This window comes from Osmerus eperlanus, chromosome 24 (assembly GCF_963692335.1).
Source record: "Osmerus eperlanus chromosome 24, fOsmEpe2.1, whole genome shotgun sequence".
NCBI classification, from domain to species: domain Eukaryota; kingdom Metazoa; phylum Chordata; class Actinopteri; order Osmeriformes; family Osmeridae; genus Osmerus; species Osmerus eperlanus.
Genome location: NC_085041.1, coordinates 4815195 through 4832651, shown reverse-complemented (window position 1 = coordinate 4832651; position 17457 = coordinate 4815195). Strand labels below are relative to the sequence as shown.

Genomic DNA, 17457 nt, shown 5'->3' with positions numbered 1-17457 from the left:
AGTCAATGTGCTCTGTGACTGTGTGTCATTGCTCCCAGCAGCCCACTCTCTCTCTCTCTAATACGATTTTCCACACTACATTTCCCCTGTCCCTCAAAAGCCATTCGGTTAGGAAGAAAATGTAGATGCTGATTGGCTTTGAAGGCCTAAGATTTACGTTAGAATGATCTGCCTAGTGTCCATATGGGAGTCAGGTGGCTGAGCGGTTAGGGAATCGGGCTAGTAATCTGAAGGTTGCCAGTTTGATTCCCGGCCGTGCCAAATGACGTTGTGTCCTTGGGCAAGGCCCTTCACCCTACTTGCCTCGGGAGAATGTCCCTGTACTTACTGTAAGTCGCTCTGGATAAGAGTGTCTGCTAAATGACTAAATGTAAATGTATATGATACTGTGTGATCATGTATAGACTACATACAGACAGTTTTCAGGACACAAGATGTGGGAGGACACTGTATATTTCAGAACACACACACATAAAGAAAGAAAACTATTCCCAAACCTGCCACAAACAATCAATTTAGGGAACTATTAGATTCATTAAAATTACAACCTTGGGATCTTACACTGATTACAAGGGCATGGCACCAGTTTCTTGGTTTTTGAGTATCAGAAGCCTCTTGAGACATCATGTGACAACCAGACAAATGGTTCATTGGACTACAACACAGTGGTGATGGGAAACAAAGTTGCTGTTGTCTTTCATCTGCCTTTTTTCTCTCTCTTAGACTAGGCCTGCTATCTACAGATATGCTGCTGGCCCAGCCAGTTTCCCCTCCCCTGTTAAGACTTGCAGAAAAGTTCATGGTCAGTACCCTTTGAAGAGTGCCCATGAGGTCGCCAAACAGTCAATCGCTTTGTTTGCATTTTCTCTTCACTTCAAATTTCAATTCAGGAAACATGCAAGGGGAACAAAGCAGTCTTGTCCATATCAGCTTGGCAGACATTGACCAGGGCTGACCAGAGCTCCCTGCCTTCCTTTAATCTGGACAAATGCAATCCAAAGTCAAAAGACATACAGTAACAACTAGTCTTCAATGTGACATACAGATTCAAATAAATCAAGCAAAACTAATGACGCTGTCGTGGTTTTTTTTTCAAAGTAGAGGAGAAGACGTCGATGCAAGCCTCTTTATTTTGACACATTACGCAACCTCCCTTCCACTTTGTTATCATTTCAGGTTTCCTGTGTTCAAAACAAGCACTCATAACTTCCCAAAGAACCAAACCACAGGCCAATGTTTTTTATTTTTTATTAGATAAAAGCAGCAATCCCTGAAATGGCATCCAACCTGGCTTTGCAGCTATAGATTTCACACATAAATCTAAACAAAAACAAATATCTGAAACCCCCATAATGATAAATCTAATGTAGAACACTATATGACTGTCAAAATTGTGGAACATATGTGGAAAACAATACTGTGTCTGTGGCAGCGATGCTGGGTGATGTTTGTAGTTTGAAGGTGTGCTTGGGCTGACTGCAGAACTCTGTCGACTGCTGTGCAGTGAGGGGGAGGGAAAACTGTCTCCCTGCTGTGAATATGATTGAGCTTCCTCCCGGAGAACATGGAAGGGAGGAGGGGAAGGGATGAAAGTGGAGGAGAGGTGGAAGATGAAGGGAGAAGGGAGTGAATCTCAGCGATATGCAGTATGCTAGAACACAGTGACGTGTTCAAGAGTAAAATTATGCACTTATTATTTGCACTTAGCCTATATTTGTTGGATAAAGAGCTCTGGCAGATTATTTCGGTGAAATAACACAAATATCTAGCCAGTTGAATACGGTGCTGTAAAACTGTGCATTATGTGTTGGTTCTTTCAGCTGATTTTATCTTTGGTTTTATTCTCACTACTCAATTTGTCGGACTTGACAGACTGCGGAATGAATGAAATACATTGATGCGTGCGAGGGACAAAAGGTGTAAATCAGTAAAAACTTATTTTTAAATCACCAGGTTTCTGATCTTTGACCTATGACACAATTTACAATATCCAGTGGCGTTGAGGGCGCGTGGCTTCATAGAACCCAGAGAGGCTGTTGTTCGGAAGCTAAAGGATGAAAAGTGTCGGGTGTCAAACTGGAATAAAATCTGAATTACATGTTGGGGAAGAAACGAGAACCCTGGAAAATTACACGAAAGAAGTAGATTCTTTCCAAAGTGTCAAAGACGGCGATGCAACTTTACAGTACATATCAGCCAAACTCGAAGCGGACGGTGTGGATCAGATGTTTTCGACCACTGACTGGGTCTCTGAAGGTGAAACTGAGACAATATCAGATGTCGAGATCTTCGCACCTTTTGAATCTAGAGGTGAATCACACAGCAGCGATTCAGAGGTTTCTGGCTAGTTTGCTGCATGTCAATATGATATGAATTTGGGCGAGCTTGTTTGCAGAAATGGACCTACAGTACCTAGACCTGACTAGATGTCATAGCCACGCTGGAGTGCTGTGCTAGCAAGCACCAAAGCAAGGCCTACCGGATGCTATATAAATGGAATTGTGAATTAATTAAACAAATATTAATGATTGCACGTTTGAGTTATTTAATCAATGATGTATTGTCATTCAGAATGTAGTAAATCCCTGACTCTGTCCTCAATGTTTTTTCCGTGTTCAGCATCAGCAGACAACGTTCAGCCATTCAGGACAGAAAACAGGCGCAAAAAACGACAAAATACACATACAAAACCAAAACCCCATCTGAGAAGTATCAGAGATAAAAAGCCCAAGGTAGGTCAGGCGATATTTAAACGGGACACAGGTGCAGTTGAATCTGAATGAACTGAAACAACATTTTAGCAGCCGTTATTAACTAGCTAATTGCAGGCGGGAAAATGGCGGGGTTACAGTATATGTAACCTTCAACAGAGCCAGGGCTGTCCCAGCTCCCCACAACAGGCCTGAGTTTGCATGTAAAAAGTGGGAAATACAAAGACATTTAATTGGATTTGTACTATTGACAGTTAAAAGAATGGACGACGCGTCCCCGATTCCTCCCATTGTACATAAATGTATACAAAATATCAGAAGAATTAGCACTTAAGCAGACATCAGCGTGATCCGCTAACATGGAGGGGGCGGGACTTATGACATACTGCAGCCAGCCACCAAGGGGCGATCAAGATGTTTTACATTTAGTCATTTAGCAGACGCTCTTATCCAGAGCGACTTACAGTAAGTACAGGGACATTACCCCGAGGCAAGTAGGGTGAAGTTCCTTGCCCAAGGACACAACGTCATTGAGCACAGCCGGGAATCGAACTGGCAATCTTCTGATTACTAGCCCGATTCCCTAACCGCTAAGCCACCTGACTCCAAGTCACTTTTGAGGAGCTATCATGTAGTACATTCTTTTTACAGTCTTTGATTTGTAAAAATATTAATAAGTGTATTTCTCTGCAGGAATGGACACAGAGCAGCACCGACAAACAATATACCATACTGATGAACATTTTACACCACTGTGAGGTACAGCTGCACCAGTGTGCTATTTAATAATCCAGCCCTTGCACAGCCAAGACTTTGATGATAAAGCTTCAGCTATGGTATTGTTCCAGTTCTTGCGAGTGGCAATGAATAGACTTGAGGAGAAGATCGACACCCTCCAGTCAAATGTAGCAGCCCAATCACAGTCACAGGTTGGTTTACACAGCAGTGCTGATCATCTATTACTACAGGAGACTAGCAGCAATATGGGGCTCACATTTCTATCTAGGGAATATTTGCAGTTTCCTGATGTTGTTGTCTGGGTAAATAAGGCAAATAGAATTGTAAAGCTCAAATACAGCTTCACAAAGGAACCCACATTTCTGTCATTTGTATTCTCACAGATGCTTGGGGGACTGTCTGAAGGTGTCATCAACACCACAAAGGTGAGAAACTCACACTTTCACCTGAATAATGAGTGTTGTATTGATTAACAAGTTGCATAATGAGGTTTGGTATTCAACCATTCAGAGGTCGGAGGATAAGATTGAGCATCTCCACAACAGGTTCCCTGGGGGGAACCACAATGTGTTACACAGTATCTCCAGGAATAGTGATGGAGTCTGATAATAAAAGTGAACACAAGTCAATTTGTTTCATTTCTGCCTTCCAGGAGATGAGCCCTCGGGAATCCTCAGCAGATAGCTGTGTAGGGCAGAGGAATCACCTGTCCATCCCTCTTTGTCAGAATAGCCTCTCTCAGGCCCCCAAATTCCCCCAGCTGGACCCAGCACCCTGGAGGTCGAAGTCAGGTAGCCCCAAAATAAGCCCATCCGTCAGCCAGCAAGGCCCTCAGCCTGCCCCAGCCAGAGGGAGACCCAGAGGGAGACCTCCCAAGAGGAAGTCCCAGGCTAAGGGGCCTGGAAATGGGAGCCAGGAGACAGTGGAAGAATGCAGATGGGTTTGTGGAGAATGCAGTATGCAGGAGAATGGGGATTGGTTTGTGGAATTTGGGAAGAGGATCAAAATGTCACCGCTGGAAGCGATGGAGGCTGTTGAAAGCAGGGCCGCTGTGGTTGTCCGGCCCGACACCTCGACTCCAAAAGACGACAAATTAGGTAGCTTTCGGTTGGTAGATGCGTACGTTCTCAGCTGAAAAACCCAATGCCGGTGTGATGCAGGATTGGTGTTTGGCCTGTCTTCACAGTGCTAATCGGGAGCTCCATGCGGAAGGTGCACATCCCTGTCTCAGTCTACAGGAAGGTGTTCAGACAAGCCCTGCCCCAGGCAGCTGTGGGCCTGGTGCTGCCAGCAGTCTTCCCCCAGGCCCTGCTCACCTCTGGCGGGCTCCCAGAGGACCCCGCCCAGGGGGTCAAGATGCTGGACCCCAATAAAATAGAGGCCATCAGAGGTAAGGTCTGCAGAAGTAGCACCAGCCATGATGTCAGCGAATGAGCCAGAGCGGAACTTCTGACTGATCAGAGGCTGTCTTGTTCGGTAGAGTGGCTTGCTGAGATGTTTCCTTGCCAGGACATGAGGACCGGAGGAGCAGACTGGGCTAAGTGTTTAGGGGTCATCGACAGGACAGTGAGGGGGGCGTGCGTGCAGAAGGTACATTGTGACACGAAGACTGGGTGTTAAGTGCAGCTGTGAAAATGCTGTACTTCCATGAGTCGCTGCCCTTTCACTTATATTATGTAATGTTCCATTTACAATGCAGTGTTATCACACTTCACATTATTTCAAAGCAGGAGAAATGACAACTGCGATTGGGTCAGATGGACAGCTTTCCATCTCATGACACAAGATTTCTGTTTTATTTGGGTGTTTATTGACCATCTCCTTCCTTATTCAGGACTTGGCTGTGCTTGTTACTCTGACCGCTCCGAGTATGGTCACTAGCAGTGTTTGAACCTTGCTAATGTAAGGGCTATTGTTCTACAAAATTAAATAAGTGTTTATTCCGTGATTGATGCCTCAAGTGGTTTATGTCATTGTATGTCTTTCTGTGCTTCATTGCTGGTCATTTTGTTTAGAACAGAAATGTTTATTCATCTTACAGTAGCATCACGTGCAGGGAGTGGTGACTCAGAGAACATCGACGCTTGCTGGATTGTCCACCGAAGAAATGTATTCTCTGCATTTTTCCCATCCTGCATGTATGTCCTTCACCATTTCAACAATTGCTTTCAAACTATTTTCTTATTGGTCTCCCACCAGGAAATATGTATCAACAACTAATCAGATGCCTCCCTCTTGTGGACAAAAGGGAGGAAGTAGGAAGTCTGAAATCTTTGGTGGTAGTTGAGTGACAACAATTTAAATCCACAAGTTTATTAGTTCAAACAAATCACACATAATATGTATGCAAAAGATGAATGTTTTTTAATATATGTTTTACATTTAAATTGCGGTTCCTTCAAAATTCAAAGTAAATCCACACATTCGGCCGTGGGAATGTTTACAGCTTGCTCCGGATCGTAGGGAGAACTTGAAATGAACGTACAGTCTGTCCTTGCAGATACTGCTCGGTTTGTCTGAGTTCCTGAGCCCTCGGAGTAGCGGTCTGAGAGCTGGGAGGAAGCTGGAGGGCCCACGGAGGCCTCCAGAAGAGGCAGCACCTCTCCTGTACAGTGGACCTGGTACTTGTACTCTACCCTGCTGCTAGGTCTGGACGCACACAAGTTAACTCCATACACACCCACGTTATTGATGTCATCAACCTGCGACATCATGGAGTTATTACACTTCTGCCGTTGATCGATAAGACGTTCCTTGTAGGGCTGTTGCTTAGGAACAAACCGGCTCGTGTTTGTGTTCCTAAGGGGCTTGGAGATGTGTAGGAAGTCCTTTTTGTTATTTCGCCAAGTTGCCGGTTCTCTGTGTTGGCTGGGTGTGAACAGGTTGGTGGTCAGTTTCTTTCTGGTCCTGTGAGCATGGTGTCGGAGGTCATTGGGAGGATGGACACCACTGTTACCTTGCTTTGGGTTGACTCCATTGAGCACCGTCCCAACATCATCAGTCTGCCTGTGGGGTGCTGTCAAGGGGACTGGTGGAGCAACCAAAGGGAAAAGATGGTTCCCTCTGCTGGATGGTGGCTGATTGCTATGCAGGGGAACTTTTCCAAGGTCTCTATCGTGACTGATGTTCCCGTCAGCAGAGAGAGTTTTGAGGCCCACGTTGTACATCCCCGAGAAAAGCTTCTGGGGCCAGGCCTTCAGCCTCTCTCTCTCTCTTTCCCTCCTGACCATGGTCTTTGTCTGGAGGGAGTCAGTGATGCGCACAATGGCAGAGAGGACTGTAGTCCTGCAGGGGGCACTGTTTTCAGACAGGTCAAGGTGGTGAAGGCTGGGGGAACTGAAGGGTTCATGTGGGTGCAGCTCAGAGGTGCACACCACTGGATACGTCTCGCTGACTATCTGTGGAAACACTTTTGTTACGAAACCCCCCAAAAAACACACCAACACAAAACCTATATGTAAAAATAGTAGGCATTTACTTACCGGAAGGGGGACATAAACAGAAGGGGGCCTCGGTGAGATCAGTTTAACACACCTATTCAGCTCGTCTGCGAGGCTGAGAGGGACTGAGACTGCAGCAGGCTCCGCCCCCCATGCAGACGGCTTCTCTCTCTGGGCGTCGTTCTGTGGATACTCTCTGCTCCTACATAAAACACGATTGCGGTGACAGAGAACAGCTTAGCGCAAATTCACAAGAAGCAACTTGGCGGTTCTTAGCGAGCAAGCTGACTTGCCACCTGGAGGCTCGGTTGGTGGATACTCTGACAATATTCCCGCGCTGAAGCTGCTGGCAAACCACCTTCCCCACAGACTCTGACATGGAGAACTGGTCCTCCTCTTGCTCTGTCGAAAACAGAGGGAGACAACCTCAAATGAGTGAGAGAGAAACGCGCTCGCGCGAGTGAAGAACATGACTTCTCAATACATTTGAAGGTTCTGAGAGATGCTTTGTGGATGTCGTGAGAGGCTGAACCTCTGGAGGTTTATGAGGTTAGGTATGAACAACCTACGAAGACCACAACGGCTGTGAGTTACCTGTGAAGGCCGTGAGAGGGGTGTCCTGGTGGGAGGGAGAGGTGCACCAGTGAGACGTGTCTGTGTATCCCAGAACTCCACCCACCATTGCCTTGCTGACATCACTGTCCGCTTCCAAAGGAGGAACCTTTTCCACCTAGCCGGGAGACGAAACAAACACACCCTCAGTCACACTCACCCTGTAAACCTGGTCAAAACAAATATAACACCGGAATAAAAGTTTAACACTCCTATGGAAACTGGGCTACACTGCTGAAACAAAATACAGGAACTCTAAATGTACAGTATATTTACAGGTCACTGTACCTCTCTGGACCACTTAAGTCTCTGGGGTGGATGGTTTGCAGACCTGTAGGCGGCCGTACTTCTTTTTTTCAAAGTTAGAATAATAAAGCCCTCAGAGTCCTGGTCTGAAGACCCACATAGAGATGATGGAAGGAGTACGAGCTGAATTAGTTAAAGTGTTCAAATAAAAATTGAAAAATTCAAGGCAGCTGGTGTCAACATTTGGTACTGAACCTAGATCTTAAACAAACAACCCCCCCCCCCAAAAAACAAACAAAACAACAACAAACAAAAACAAAGCAGCAATGAATAATACACGACGGGAAATAGAAGGGAAGAACGATATCACAGGTTAATTTACAAATGGAACCACCTGGAAATCTAAGCCGAGTTACTGTACCCTCTCCTTCAGTTACACACGCACTAGCGTCGCTGAGATAGACAGACGGAAAAAAAATTGACGTTAATATTTAAAACACCTGAAGGCAGGAAATCGGAAGAAGGAGTTAAAACCCCACCAACCAGTTCTCCAGGCCAGCTTTCATCTTCTCTGACTAACCCATGAACCCACCTTTCCTCAGCCCCTCTGTCCTCTGGTCATCCCTCATCCAGGACACGTCCCCTGGGCAGGTGAAGGGAAGGACACTCACTCTGCTGTTGATGGCATTCTCCGGTCTGCAGCAGCAGTCTTCGGTGATGGACGGTGGGGGTACAGAAAACTTTGCTGATCTTGGAGTGACACGTCTGTGAGTCGCCACATATAACAAGGACAGATACATAAACAACGCTGCATTTATTGTGACAACATGGGGGTACACCAATTTTAGACCACAATCATTCCTCCACTCGATCACTAGATAATTGCATGACATATGTCACAGTTGGCAACAATCTTTTATTAGCAATCATGTTGAGAGGTTATCAAGTTAAGGATCAACACTTAAATCAGACTGCCAGACAAATCTAATACTCCTGATTACTTTCAAGACCTTAGTTTACTATGCAGGAGTTCTTGCTCCTCGTTGATGATCTCAGTCTTAGTTTTAGGTTTGGAAATGGGGGTTCTCCTCGAGCTAGGGAAGTCGAAGTCTGAGTCATAGCTATCACATAGTGGAAGGTCTGGCTCGTTGCGGGAGCCGTGCGATGATCTGGGAGTATGACTAAAAAGGCGATTCTTCTGGGGGAAAGAAGAAACGCAGAATACCTATCAACAACGGATTGTGAATAACGAGAAACACATGAAATCATATTCGAAATAAACAGGCTAAAACAGTTCAAACGTTGGTTCATTTAATACCAGCACTTACCCGTGCATGCTTAGCCAGGATCTTCTTAGAGTGTTCGTCCAACACATTGAATGAGGCAATAACTCTAGTTGTCATTTTTCATGACATGTTGTGAAGGAAGAATATAACCAGAGTTGTTGATATCTAGCTAGAAGCTCCCTGGAAGGCCGTAAAGATAGCTCTAACGTGAAGAGGTCATTCAAACTCCCCAACTACGCTTTGTTACAGTACTGTAGCTAGCTAACTAGTCGAGCCATTGAACTTGGGCTGAACTTGACTATCGACAAGTTCCAGTGTCTTTCGTCTTGTTTTTTGACCAGGTCGGCCAGTCCAGCTGGGCTACTGTAAAAAATAATAATCCCGAATTACTGTAGTCTAGACTAGTGATGCAGACAGTAACAGCTGCCGTGGTGTCTACAGTAGTTCGATTCAGTATAATAACACTGGTACTGTAGTTGATACTGACAAAAAAACTTAATTATTACCTGACCCTGCGACACGGCGTTATGCAAGTTATTTAGCTCTAACTAGCACAAGTTAGATCTCCAATTTACAGTAGGTTCACTTATCCTGTCTCTTGACGCCAGACAAACAACACGCGGTCTCGTCCCCATAGCAACAGGTCAAACGATCAAGGTGCGTTGATTCTGGGTACGATTGATTTGTATCACAAGTTGCTTCTGAAAAATAAAGATATTTTAAATAATCAGATATTTTACCAATATAATACAGATAGACCTTCTAGCAGTCTCAAAAAGGTCAGTTGTGACATTTTCAATGCCTTCAGTAAAGCAAGCAAGGCCACTCTTGACCTGACCTTGAAAAAGGCAGTGTGTATTTTGGCAGGTGCTTGTGTGGGATGAAATGGTGGTGTATTTTAGATAAGAAATGTGTGTCTCCATGTGCCACGTAGCCACAGACAAGACCCTCATGGCTAGCCTCACACACAAGCAGAACCGGCAAGGGATAGCATCTCTCAAAGCATGTCTGGACTCAATGTTTCCCTCGGGTACTTTCTGGCTGTTACAGCGTTTGGAGCCTCAGTTAGAGCCCTGTTCAGTAGATGGCCCCGCCTGAATTTTGTTCTGGAGTTCGCTTCCTCATTTATGCTTGTAGCATGCTGGCTTGAAGTGCAAACCATCGTAGACATTGGTCAGTGGGCAGGAGGACTTGGCCCAGATGTGACTCTGACCATACTGTTTGTGATGCTGCTGACCCATGGTATTGTCTGTGGTGGTGCCACTGGGAATCCCTCTCTGGTTCTGATGAGGTTCCTGCTGCTGGAGAGCTCCACCCTGCCCACCGTTCTGGCTGTGGCGGCCCATTTCCTGGGTGCACACTTGGGCCTGCGGGTGGCTGTCTACTACTGGAATCTGGAACTCACCGACATGCACATGATCAAAAACCTGATGTCAAGGGAGTGCAGTCCGGCGCTGAAGGTCTCCCTGCTTCAGGGAGTCTTCACCGAGGGAGTGTCTGCACTCATCTTTTACATCATCTACCTGTTCCTGAATCGCAGGTCTGCATTTCTCCGGGTTCCTGTTGTTGCTCTCACGCTCACATTCCTTTTCCACGTGGGTAAGTAGTCCTTAATGTTAAACGTACCTTATAGTCGTTACTTTGACAAATTGGCCTGATTCAGTACATTCAGCGTCAGCGTTGACAAATGTTTCTTCTCTCGTCTGTGATTCTGATATCAGAGCACAGCTAATTCCCTCTTGGAAACACAATCCGACTTCATGAGGCTGCTCTCTGGCACTAGTGCGTTTGTATACTACTCAACCCTTTCTTTCTTGTTTCTTTCAGCTAGTGAATATACCTCAGCCTTCCTGAACCCTTCCCTGGCCTACGGACTTACCTTCTCCTGTCCTGGGTTCACTTTCATGGAGTATTCTGTTGTCTACTGGTTAGGACCCATTTTAGGTATGTCTGAACTGAAAAGCTAGCACTCGATAATAAACTGAAATAGAAACAAAAAAAGATTATCAACTGAACTGGAACAGTCATGATCTAAATCCCATTTTTGCATATCGAGCTGGTAACATGTTGCTGTCTTTCCTTCAGGAATGGCCCTGGGCCTGGTATTGTATATGGGCCACATCCCCAGGATCTTTGCCAGGAACTTGTTTTATTCCCAGAAGACACGTTACAGAGTGCCAAAGGGGGACCAAGGAGAGAAAAAGAAAAAGTGAAAGCATACACATGTACAGTATTTGCATTTTATTTAGCTGTGTATCAGGAACAATAAAAAAAAAAAACTTTTGAAAGCAAAAGTTGCACGCAATTCTTTTGTCAGGTTTTACATGTATTCGATTTGTTTTAATTCATGCAAAAATTGCCTTGCGCCCAGTCAATTCAGCAGAGTTCACCGTATTAAATACAAGATCTAACGTGCCCACACGTGCTACATGAATCTGTCTCAAAGACACTCGGAAGTATAAATGAGATGACGGATGGATTGCCTTCATCCACACTTCTCTGTCTAGTGTAAAAGTAACTCATCATAACTGTCAGTAGTTAAAGTCTAAGCCATTTCATGACATCTCTAATCATCCAGTGCGGTGAGCTGTGGTGCAAGCGTCAACTGTTCATATTTTGTGGTTCAGTTGAGGCAGCTGTGACTGGGGCAGGGCCTGCATCTGTGACTGGGGCAGGGCTGACATCTACAACTGTCTTCTTGTCCACAGGTCTTTCACTTGATTTTTGCTTCTGCGATTCTTGCAAAGAAGGGTCCATTTCTACATCAGGAAAAGGAAAAATATAAAACAGGCCATTGTTTTACTATGATTTAGGTTATAGACCAGTCAACTGTACTCTTCATATGCCAAACAGGTAGTTGGAAACAAGATGTTTTAGTTCACCCAATTGTGTCTGATTCTCCAACTGGGCCTCAGGGCGGTCTGCCCAGAGACAGTGATCTGGATTGTTCAGAAAAGACTTGGTTTCACCACAGCTGAGGCATTGTATGACAGTTCTTCGAATCCTGCGCTTGTTCCCTTGAGTTAGGCATGGGTAAAGGCACACAAACCCAACATGGCTGTGACAGTCCATTCATTACTGTAAACCATATGAAGACCCCATACTTATTTTTATATTATGAGTTAAAACGTCATAATGTCAAGTTTCACCCTTAGTTGAAAACGTACAGGATAATACAGTTTAGCTTACTTCTTTGTCTTGCAGTGGCAGTTACTCCTGGCACCAGCAGAGAGCAGCACTTCTTACATAATGTTCTTTTCACTGACGGGTCCCTGCAAAGATGGACATTTTTAAAGATAATCTTAATAGGAAGGCAAACATTTAACTAACTGCACCATCGAGCATTCATCGACAATCAATACTCACTGTCTAAGTACCAAACGTCTGGCAATTGACTTTTGAGTAAAGCAGTAAAAACGAGCCAGCTCCACGTTTTCCGGGTTTTGAGACAAAACACAATGGGCAGCCTGTAGGGAACAAGTATGTTTACAGTGCTGTTAATATATACACGTTTTAGATCATGAACGAACATAAACACAAAAAATAAAATGTAGCTACCTGGTATAGGTAGTTTAACCTTTGATACGCTTCCTTGTCTTTTAAATTCCCTGTCATTTCTTCTGAAGCGTGGGGGAACTAAAGCAGCCAGAACATGTTGTCTAGTTAGCTAACAAATACGTTTTTTTTTTACACAACTTCGTTAGGAATGTGCAACACGCGCTAGTCTGCAACAATAACAAAAAAAAACAGCCATAGCGATCACAAGTTAGCCCTATGGTACAGTTACACAATTTCAGGATATTTCGCATGTAGTATGCTGTTTTACCTAGGACCAATATATATTCAACGTTGTGTTCTATCCGGACATAAATAGTAATAACACCAGCTGCTGTACACGTCACACCAGGAACTTGGAACTTTTTCACCAGTTATCTATCTAGCTTATCGTGAAAGCTGCCGACTAGAATCAACAGCAACCAGCCATCGAATTCGTTGTGTTTTATCCACATGGTCATCTGCTGATATATAGTTTGAGACAACAAGTGTTGTGAAGCTGATATTAAAAATGATATTTAAATTAATATTGAGGTTGGTCGTACCATCGATGTGGGCTTTTTTGGTGATGGCTCAAACGACGGAACCCACATCTGCAGTTGTATCAACAGTTACCAATATCAGCTCCAACAAGCAACCTGTTACGAATTTTACCGCACCAAACTCCACTTCTCATCGTGAAATTCTTAACACCGGCATGAACGCGGATAGTTCGATGATTCAACGGGCCTTATACGTCCTCATTGGGATCAGCGTGATAGGAGTGCTGTATTTCCTTGTCAGAGCTGTAAGGTAAGTCGCTAACAAAGTAGACTACAGTATCTAGCTGGGTGTTTGCCAGAACTAACGAATGAATATGACTATGTTCGCGGCTAGTTCAATTTGTGTAATTTAGGCTAGTTCAGCTGTTTAACTTCGCGTGACTGGGGTGAGTAAACAAGTTATTCACCAGCTGTGTGAAAACAGTGCATAATTTAACTTGCCCCTGATTGACACAGCGACGTTATTTGTAGGCTGAAGAAGCCAACCCAGAGGAAGAAATATGGCTTGCTGTCTAACTATGATGACAATGTGGAGATGGCTGATATGGAAAGCGATGAAGACGAGACAGTGTATGACGCCCGGACCCTGAGAAGGTGAGGCAGTATTAAGAAATGTCTAATGATGAGGCTGGCTTGTAGGAATATGGGGCGAACATATTGTGTGTTTTGGCCAAAAACTAACCAGTGGCATTGATCCATGTGTTATTCCTAGACTTTGAACTCTGTTTACTCCGATTTAATCAGTTAATCAATTTATGCTTTGGTTTCTGGTTAGTGTCTCATCATTTCTTACTTGCCATCTCACTTTAACTCTTTCTCTATCAGATGAGTCCTGACTTTTCGCAGTGTACCAGCTGTGGTGCACATTGGACGCAATTAAACATTCCTTTGGCTTATCTTTCAACGTATGTTGCAAATCAATGTTTTCCATATTCTCATGGACATGAAAATAAGAAAACTGGCTCTGAATCTGCGTTGTCTTGAGAAGAACATTGGAGCACCTGCTTGTATTGGGCTGAGGAGATTTTGTGATTGTATCCAAATAAACAAGCGTAAATAGGATTAGTAAAAGGACCAAACCAGTTGGACAGATTTATATTGCCAAAGATACTTTGGAGAAAGCAAAAGTATAATTATTTTTCTAATCTACGTAAACGTACATTTTTATGAAATGGACCATCTGTGTTCATCATTCCCGTTGCCATGACGAGCTCATGAATGTTGTAACAAGTTCTGTCTTCTAGATTACTTATTCAGTTACCTTAATGGATGTGGCCTTTCCCAGGTTTCTTTCTCTAGGTCACCTGAAATTATCCATAGTAATATCATGCTGTTCAATGCTATTTTATGAACAGTGATATAATTGTGCATGAACTACTGTAAACTTAACACCAAGAAGACCAATTTTGTGAGCCAGCCAATGTCATACCACCTGCTTGAAGTATACACAAGCAGCTTACGGTATGTACTACATATGGTGAAAGAAAATGGGGTGAGCAATAAACTGGGAAATGCACATACTCATTGTGATAGTCTTGGAGCCAAAATCTTTTTGACAATCTTTGACAGTAAAGAATGTTCCCCTTACTGTTAATTTCTTAAACCACAAACTTTTCCTTTATAATTTTTTTTTTAACCAAACAGTTTAGCTACTTATTTCTCTACAGCAGTCACATTAATGTTATTAATCTAATTTAAACTTAGAGTAAGGTTAATTTTGACTACTGTTCTTGTCAAATATTCTGACTCACAAATCCTGTTGAAATGTATTGACATATCTTGTAAATCTCTTGTAATTCCCTTTAGTCCAAGGACAACGTTGTGCCTTGGTTGGAGACTCATTAAGGTTATGATTATTATTTTTTGTAATTGCTGCTGTTGGCCAAGCACTCAATTTTTCTGAACTTTAGTTGTTGCAAACAAATATAAGCTTTAAGCTTTCGATTGACTTATTCTGTCTGTTTTATTTAAACTTAAAATGGTCAATTATTAATTGAGGATATTTATTTTCTATATACTGTATGTTTTGTATACATTTTTGACTTGGTTTAAGCCTGTTATCATTGTGACTTAAAATTTTTATTTTTCTTGTGGTTTATATCTAGATCCAACATTTTTGAAACTGTTTAATTTTGTGAAATGAAGTCCGAAACCTATAGAGAAACATTTTATAAAGTTTGTCTGGATGTCTATGCTATTACAGTTTACCCACTAATTTACAGAGTCCAAGAGAATGACCCAACAGGTTCTCCTCTATATCTTGAAACATGGCTAATTGTTATTAATGGTCTCAGGAGGCTAACTGTATTGATGAGAGAATGGGGTTTTCCTGTGGCGGTAAATCAAATGAGACATGCCAAGACGTATTACTTCATCACCTCTCTCCTTATTGGACCCAGTCCTGTGGAGAATATGCAAATCTCCCACGAGTCTGTTCTGTATTTACGTCTATTGAAAATTGATACTGCCCTTTAAATAATGTTAAACTCTGTCTCTGACATTTTACTTTCGTTCAGTCAAGACTACAGTAACAGCAGCATTAATCCTGGGACCTGCGACTGGGTGAATCAAGGACATGCAGGGCCCCACAGTTTTATTTTAGGTCAATTCAGAATCGGCCTAAAGCAAGATGCAAAATACACTTCCATGTTTGTTTCTATTGGAACATGAAGCAAAATTTAGACTGATGTTGATAGTATTCTGGATCTGCCATCAGTGTCTGTACCGTAGTACCACTTTCTGAGTTTCCTTGAAAGCTTTAAAAGATAGTGTGGATGTAGTCTTTTAGTAGGGCAAGTCAATTGCTCTGGTCTGGGGGTTGGGGACCCTAACTCCCAACTACCATTATACTTTCAAAGGATTTATTATGCAAATTAATAAGTATTCCACCCTGACTCTCAGAGGGTAGAAGGCTGTTCTTTCACTTTGCACATTCCATGCATGTCAGTTGGATGTCAACCTGCCAAGAGAAAATGGTTTTATGCTCCAATGTCATCCATTACTGTTCGAGTTGGAGGTCGTCGATATTTTGGAGACTATAGATAGGAATCATGTTACATCTGTGAATCACTTCTGTAAACATTTGAGCCTGAGGTTGGTTTCAGAATGCAAGTTGTTCTTTTTTCCACATCCACTCTTGATTTGTTATGATAAATGTTCTTTATTCATTGCGATGCTTTAAAGAGTTGTCTGAGCTTTTTGAAATCAACTGTTCACTATTATAGTTTGTAATAGCTATTTTCTTCTTCTCCCCCCCCCCCCCCATCATCACCATGTGTCTTTCACCACGTTTTGCCTTTTGTATATAAAATGTATGTTTCAGCAATACAAATCTAGTTGTTGTGTATTATACAGGAGACTGTGGATCACGATGCACATGTACTTAACTACAGATCCATTATTATTTATTTCGCTCCTAATTCATACTCACTCATAGAAGGAATCTAGTCTGAATAGGTGTAAGCACTAGCATGAGAGGAATGGAAGGGGCCACACATCAGAAGCTGTAGGGAGGGGTGAGGGTCAATTCGATGTATTTACATTTTTTTGTGATCTGACTGTTGAAATGAAGGCTTGTGAGTGGTGTGTGAATGTTGTGAGTGTTGAACTTCTGTGTTTGGTGGTGGGACCTAGATTCACGGACCAGCTGCAATAGCTTCCTTTGTTTTCATTCTACTGTTTTCAAATAAAACAAATATGTTGTGAGACTCGTTGTTGATTATCGGCCGCAGGAGAGGCTTCTTGAAAGGCACATCCCATATGAGAATAATAAGACCCAAGTCTATTTTTATCTGAACATTATGAATGGAGTCAAAATATTGATTCGATGTAGTAGCGTTCCATTCTGGTGCAAATTCTAGGACGGTTATGAATCAGTAAGGGCATGATGCCCACCAGGTGGCGCCATAGGACTATCAATATTTCCACTATCTATTCAACTACACAGTATTTCTGCATGGCAACCTAGTTTTACTTAATGCCAGCTCTTAAAGAACTGAGAATGTTTATAGCTCAACTGGAAATAGGCAAATGCATGTGTATTTCTTAAACGTTTAATGGATAATTATCTTTATCGTTTTTAGATATCGTTTACTTCATTTCTGATTCATACGTTCGGTGTTGATCACAACAGATCAAATCATACAATCAATCAAAGTAGCCTGATTACTATTTAAAAGCAGAATTTTTTAAAGCATTGGATTGTTACTTAAAAAAAGAATTAAATATATATACAGACGAGTTGAGTTTTACCTTACTGTACCTTTGATAACTAAAGTATTATAAGGGAGCGCTGCCTGGACAACAAATTGTAGAAGCACAGCCTAGG

The 17457-nt window shown here is 42.9% G+C and overlaps 5 protein-coding genes across 9 annotated transcripts; 3 read left to right on the top strand and 2 right to left on the bottom strand.

Moving 5' to 3' along the window:
- Positions 1-1993: 1993 nt before the first annotated feature.
- LOC134011173 (uncharacterized) lies at positions 1994-5397 on the top strand. Of its 2 annotated transcripts, none has more exons than XM_062450666.1 (8): positions 1994-2256; positions 2620-2732; positions 3405-3470; positions 3560-3640; positions 3833-3874; positions 4102-4546; positions 4636-4839; positions 4930-5397. In XM_062450666.1, exons 1-8 carry the CDS (start codon positions 2055-2057, stop codon positions 5067-5069), a joined length of 1293 nt encoding a protein of 430 aa, XP_062306650.1. In that variant the 5' UTR covers positions 1994-2054; the 3' UTR covers positions 5070-5397. The 2 variants fall into 2 exon arrangements, with proteins under 2 accessions (XP_062306650.1, XP_062306649.1); XM_062450665.1 differs by having other exon boundaries at positions 1994-2310.
- A 426-nt stretch (positions 5398-5823) lies between these two features.
- On the bottom strand, positions 5824-9853 carry LOC134011007 (uncharacterized). Of its 3 annotated transcripts, none has more exons than XM_062450403.1 (9): positions 9540-9853; positions 9076-9393; positions 8758-8942; positions 8340-8512; positions 7790-7893; positions 7484-7619; positions 7186-7291; positions 6932-7091; positions 5824-6847 (listed from the first exon to the last, which is right to left on the bottom strand). In XM_062450403.1, the coding sequence occupies exons 2-9, from the start codon at positions 9148-9150 to the stop codon at positions 5855-5857; spliced, it is 1932 nt and encodes a 643-aa protein (XP_062306387.1). In that variant the 5' UTR covers positions 9151-9393; positions 9540-9853; the 3' UTR covers positions 5824-5854. The 3 variants fall into 3 exon arrangements, with proteins under 3 accessions (XP_062306387.1, XP_062306386.1, XP_062306388.1); XM_062450402.1 differs by having other exon boundaries at positions 8758-8945; positions 9540-9852; XM_062450404.1 differs by having other exon boundaries at positions 6714-6847; positions 6984-7091; positions 8758-8945.
- Positions 9854-9966: 113 nt separating this feature from the next.
- aqp12 (aquaporin 12) lies at positions 9967-11306 on the top strand. The gene is made up of 3 exons (XM_062450405.1): positions 9967-10632; positions 10861-10977; positions 11119-11306. The coding sequence occupies exons 1-3, from the start codon at positions 10038-10040 to the stop codon at positions 11244-11246; spliced, it is 840 nt and encodes a 279-aa protein (XP_062306389.1). The 5' UTR covers positions 9967-10037; the 3' UTR covers positions 11247-11306.
- On the bottom strand, positions 11260-12888 carry rpp21 (ribonuclease P 21 subunit). The gene is made up of 5 exons (XM_062450406.1): positions 12592-12888; positions 12400-12500; positions 12223-12305; positions 11916-12050; positions 11260-11792 (listed from the first exon to the last, which is right to left on the bottom strand). The coding sequence occupies exons 1-5, from the start codon at positions 12646-12648 to the stop codon at positions 11635-11637; spliced, it is 534 nt and encodes a 177-aa protein (XP_062306390.1). The 5' UTR covers positions 12649-12888; the 3' UTR covers positions 11260-11634.
- Positions 12889-12916: 28 nt separating this feature from the next.
- Positions 12917-16837, top strand: fam174c (family with sequence similarity 174 member C). 2 transcript variants are annotated; one of them, XR_009928366.1, is made up of 3 exons: positions 13361-13380; positions 13602-13724; positions 13956-16837. XR_009928366.1 is itself a non-coding variant. In XM_062450407.1 (2 exons), exons 1-2 carry the CDS (start codon positions 13100-13102, stop codon positions 13726-13728), a joined length of 408 nt encoding a protein of 135 aa, XP_062306391.1. In that variant the 5' UTR covers positions 12917-13099. The 2 variants fall into 2 exon arrangements, 1 of the variants encoding a protein (XP_062306391.1); XM_062450407.1 differs by lacking the exon at positions 13956-16837 and having other exon boundaries at positions 12917-13380; positions 13602-13728.
- The last annotated feature ends 620 nt before the right edge of the window (positions 16838-17457 follow it).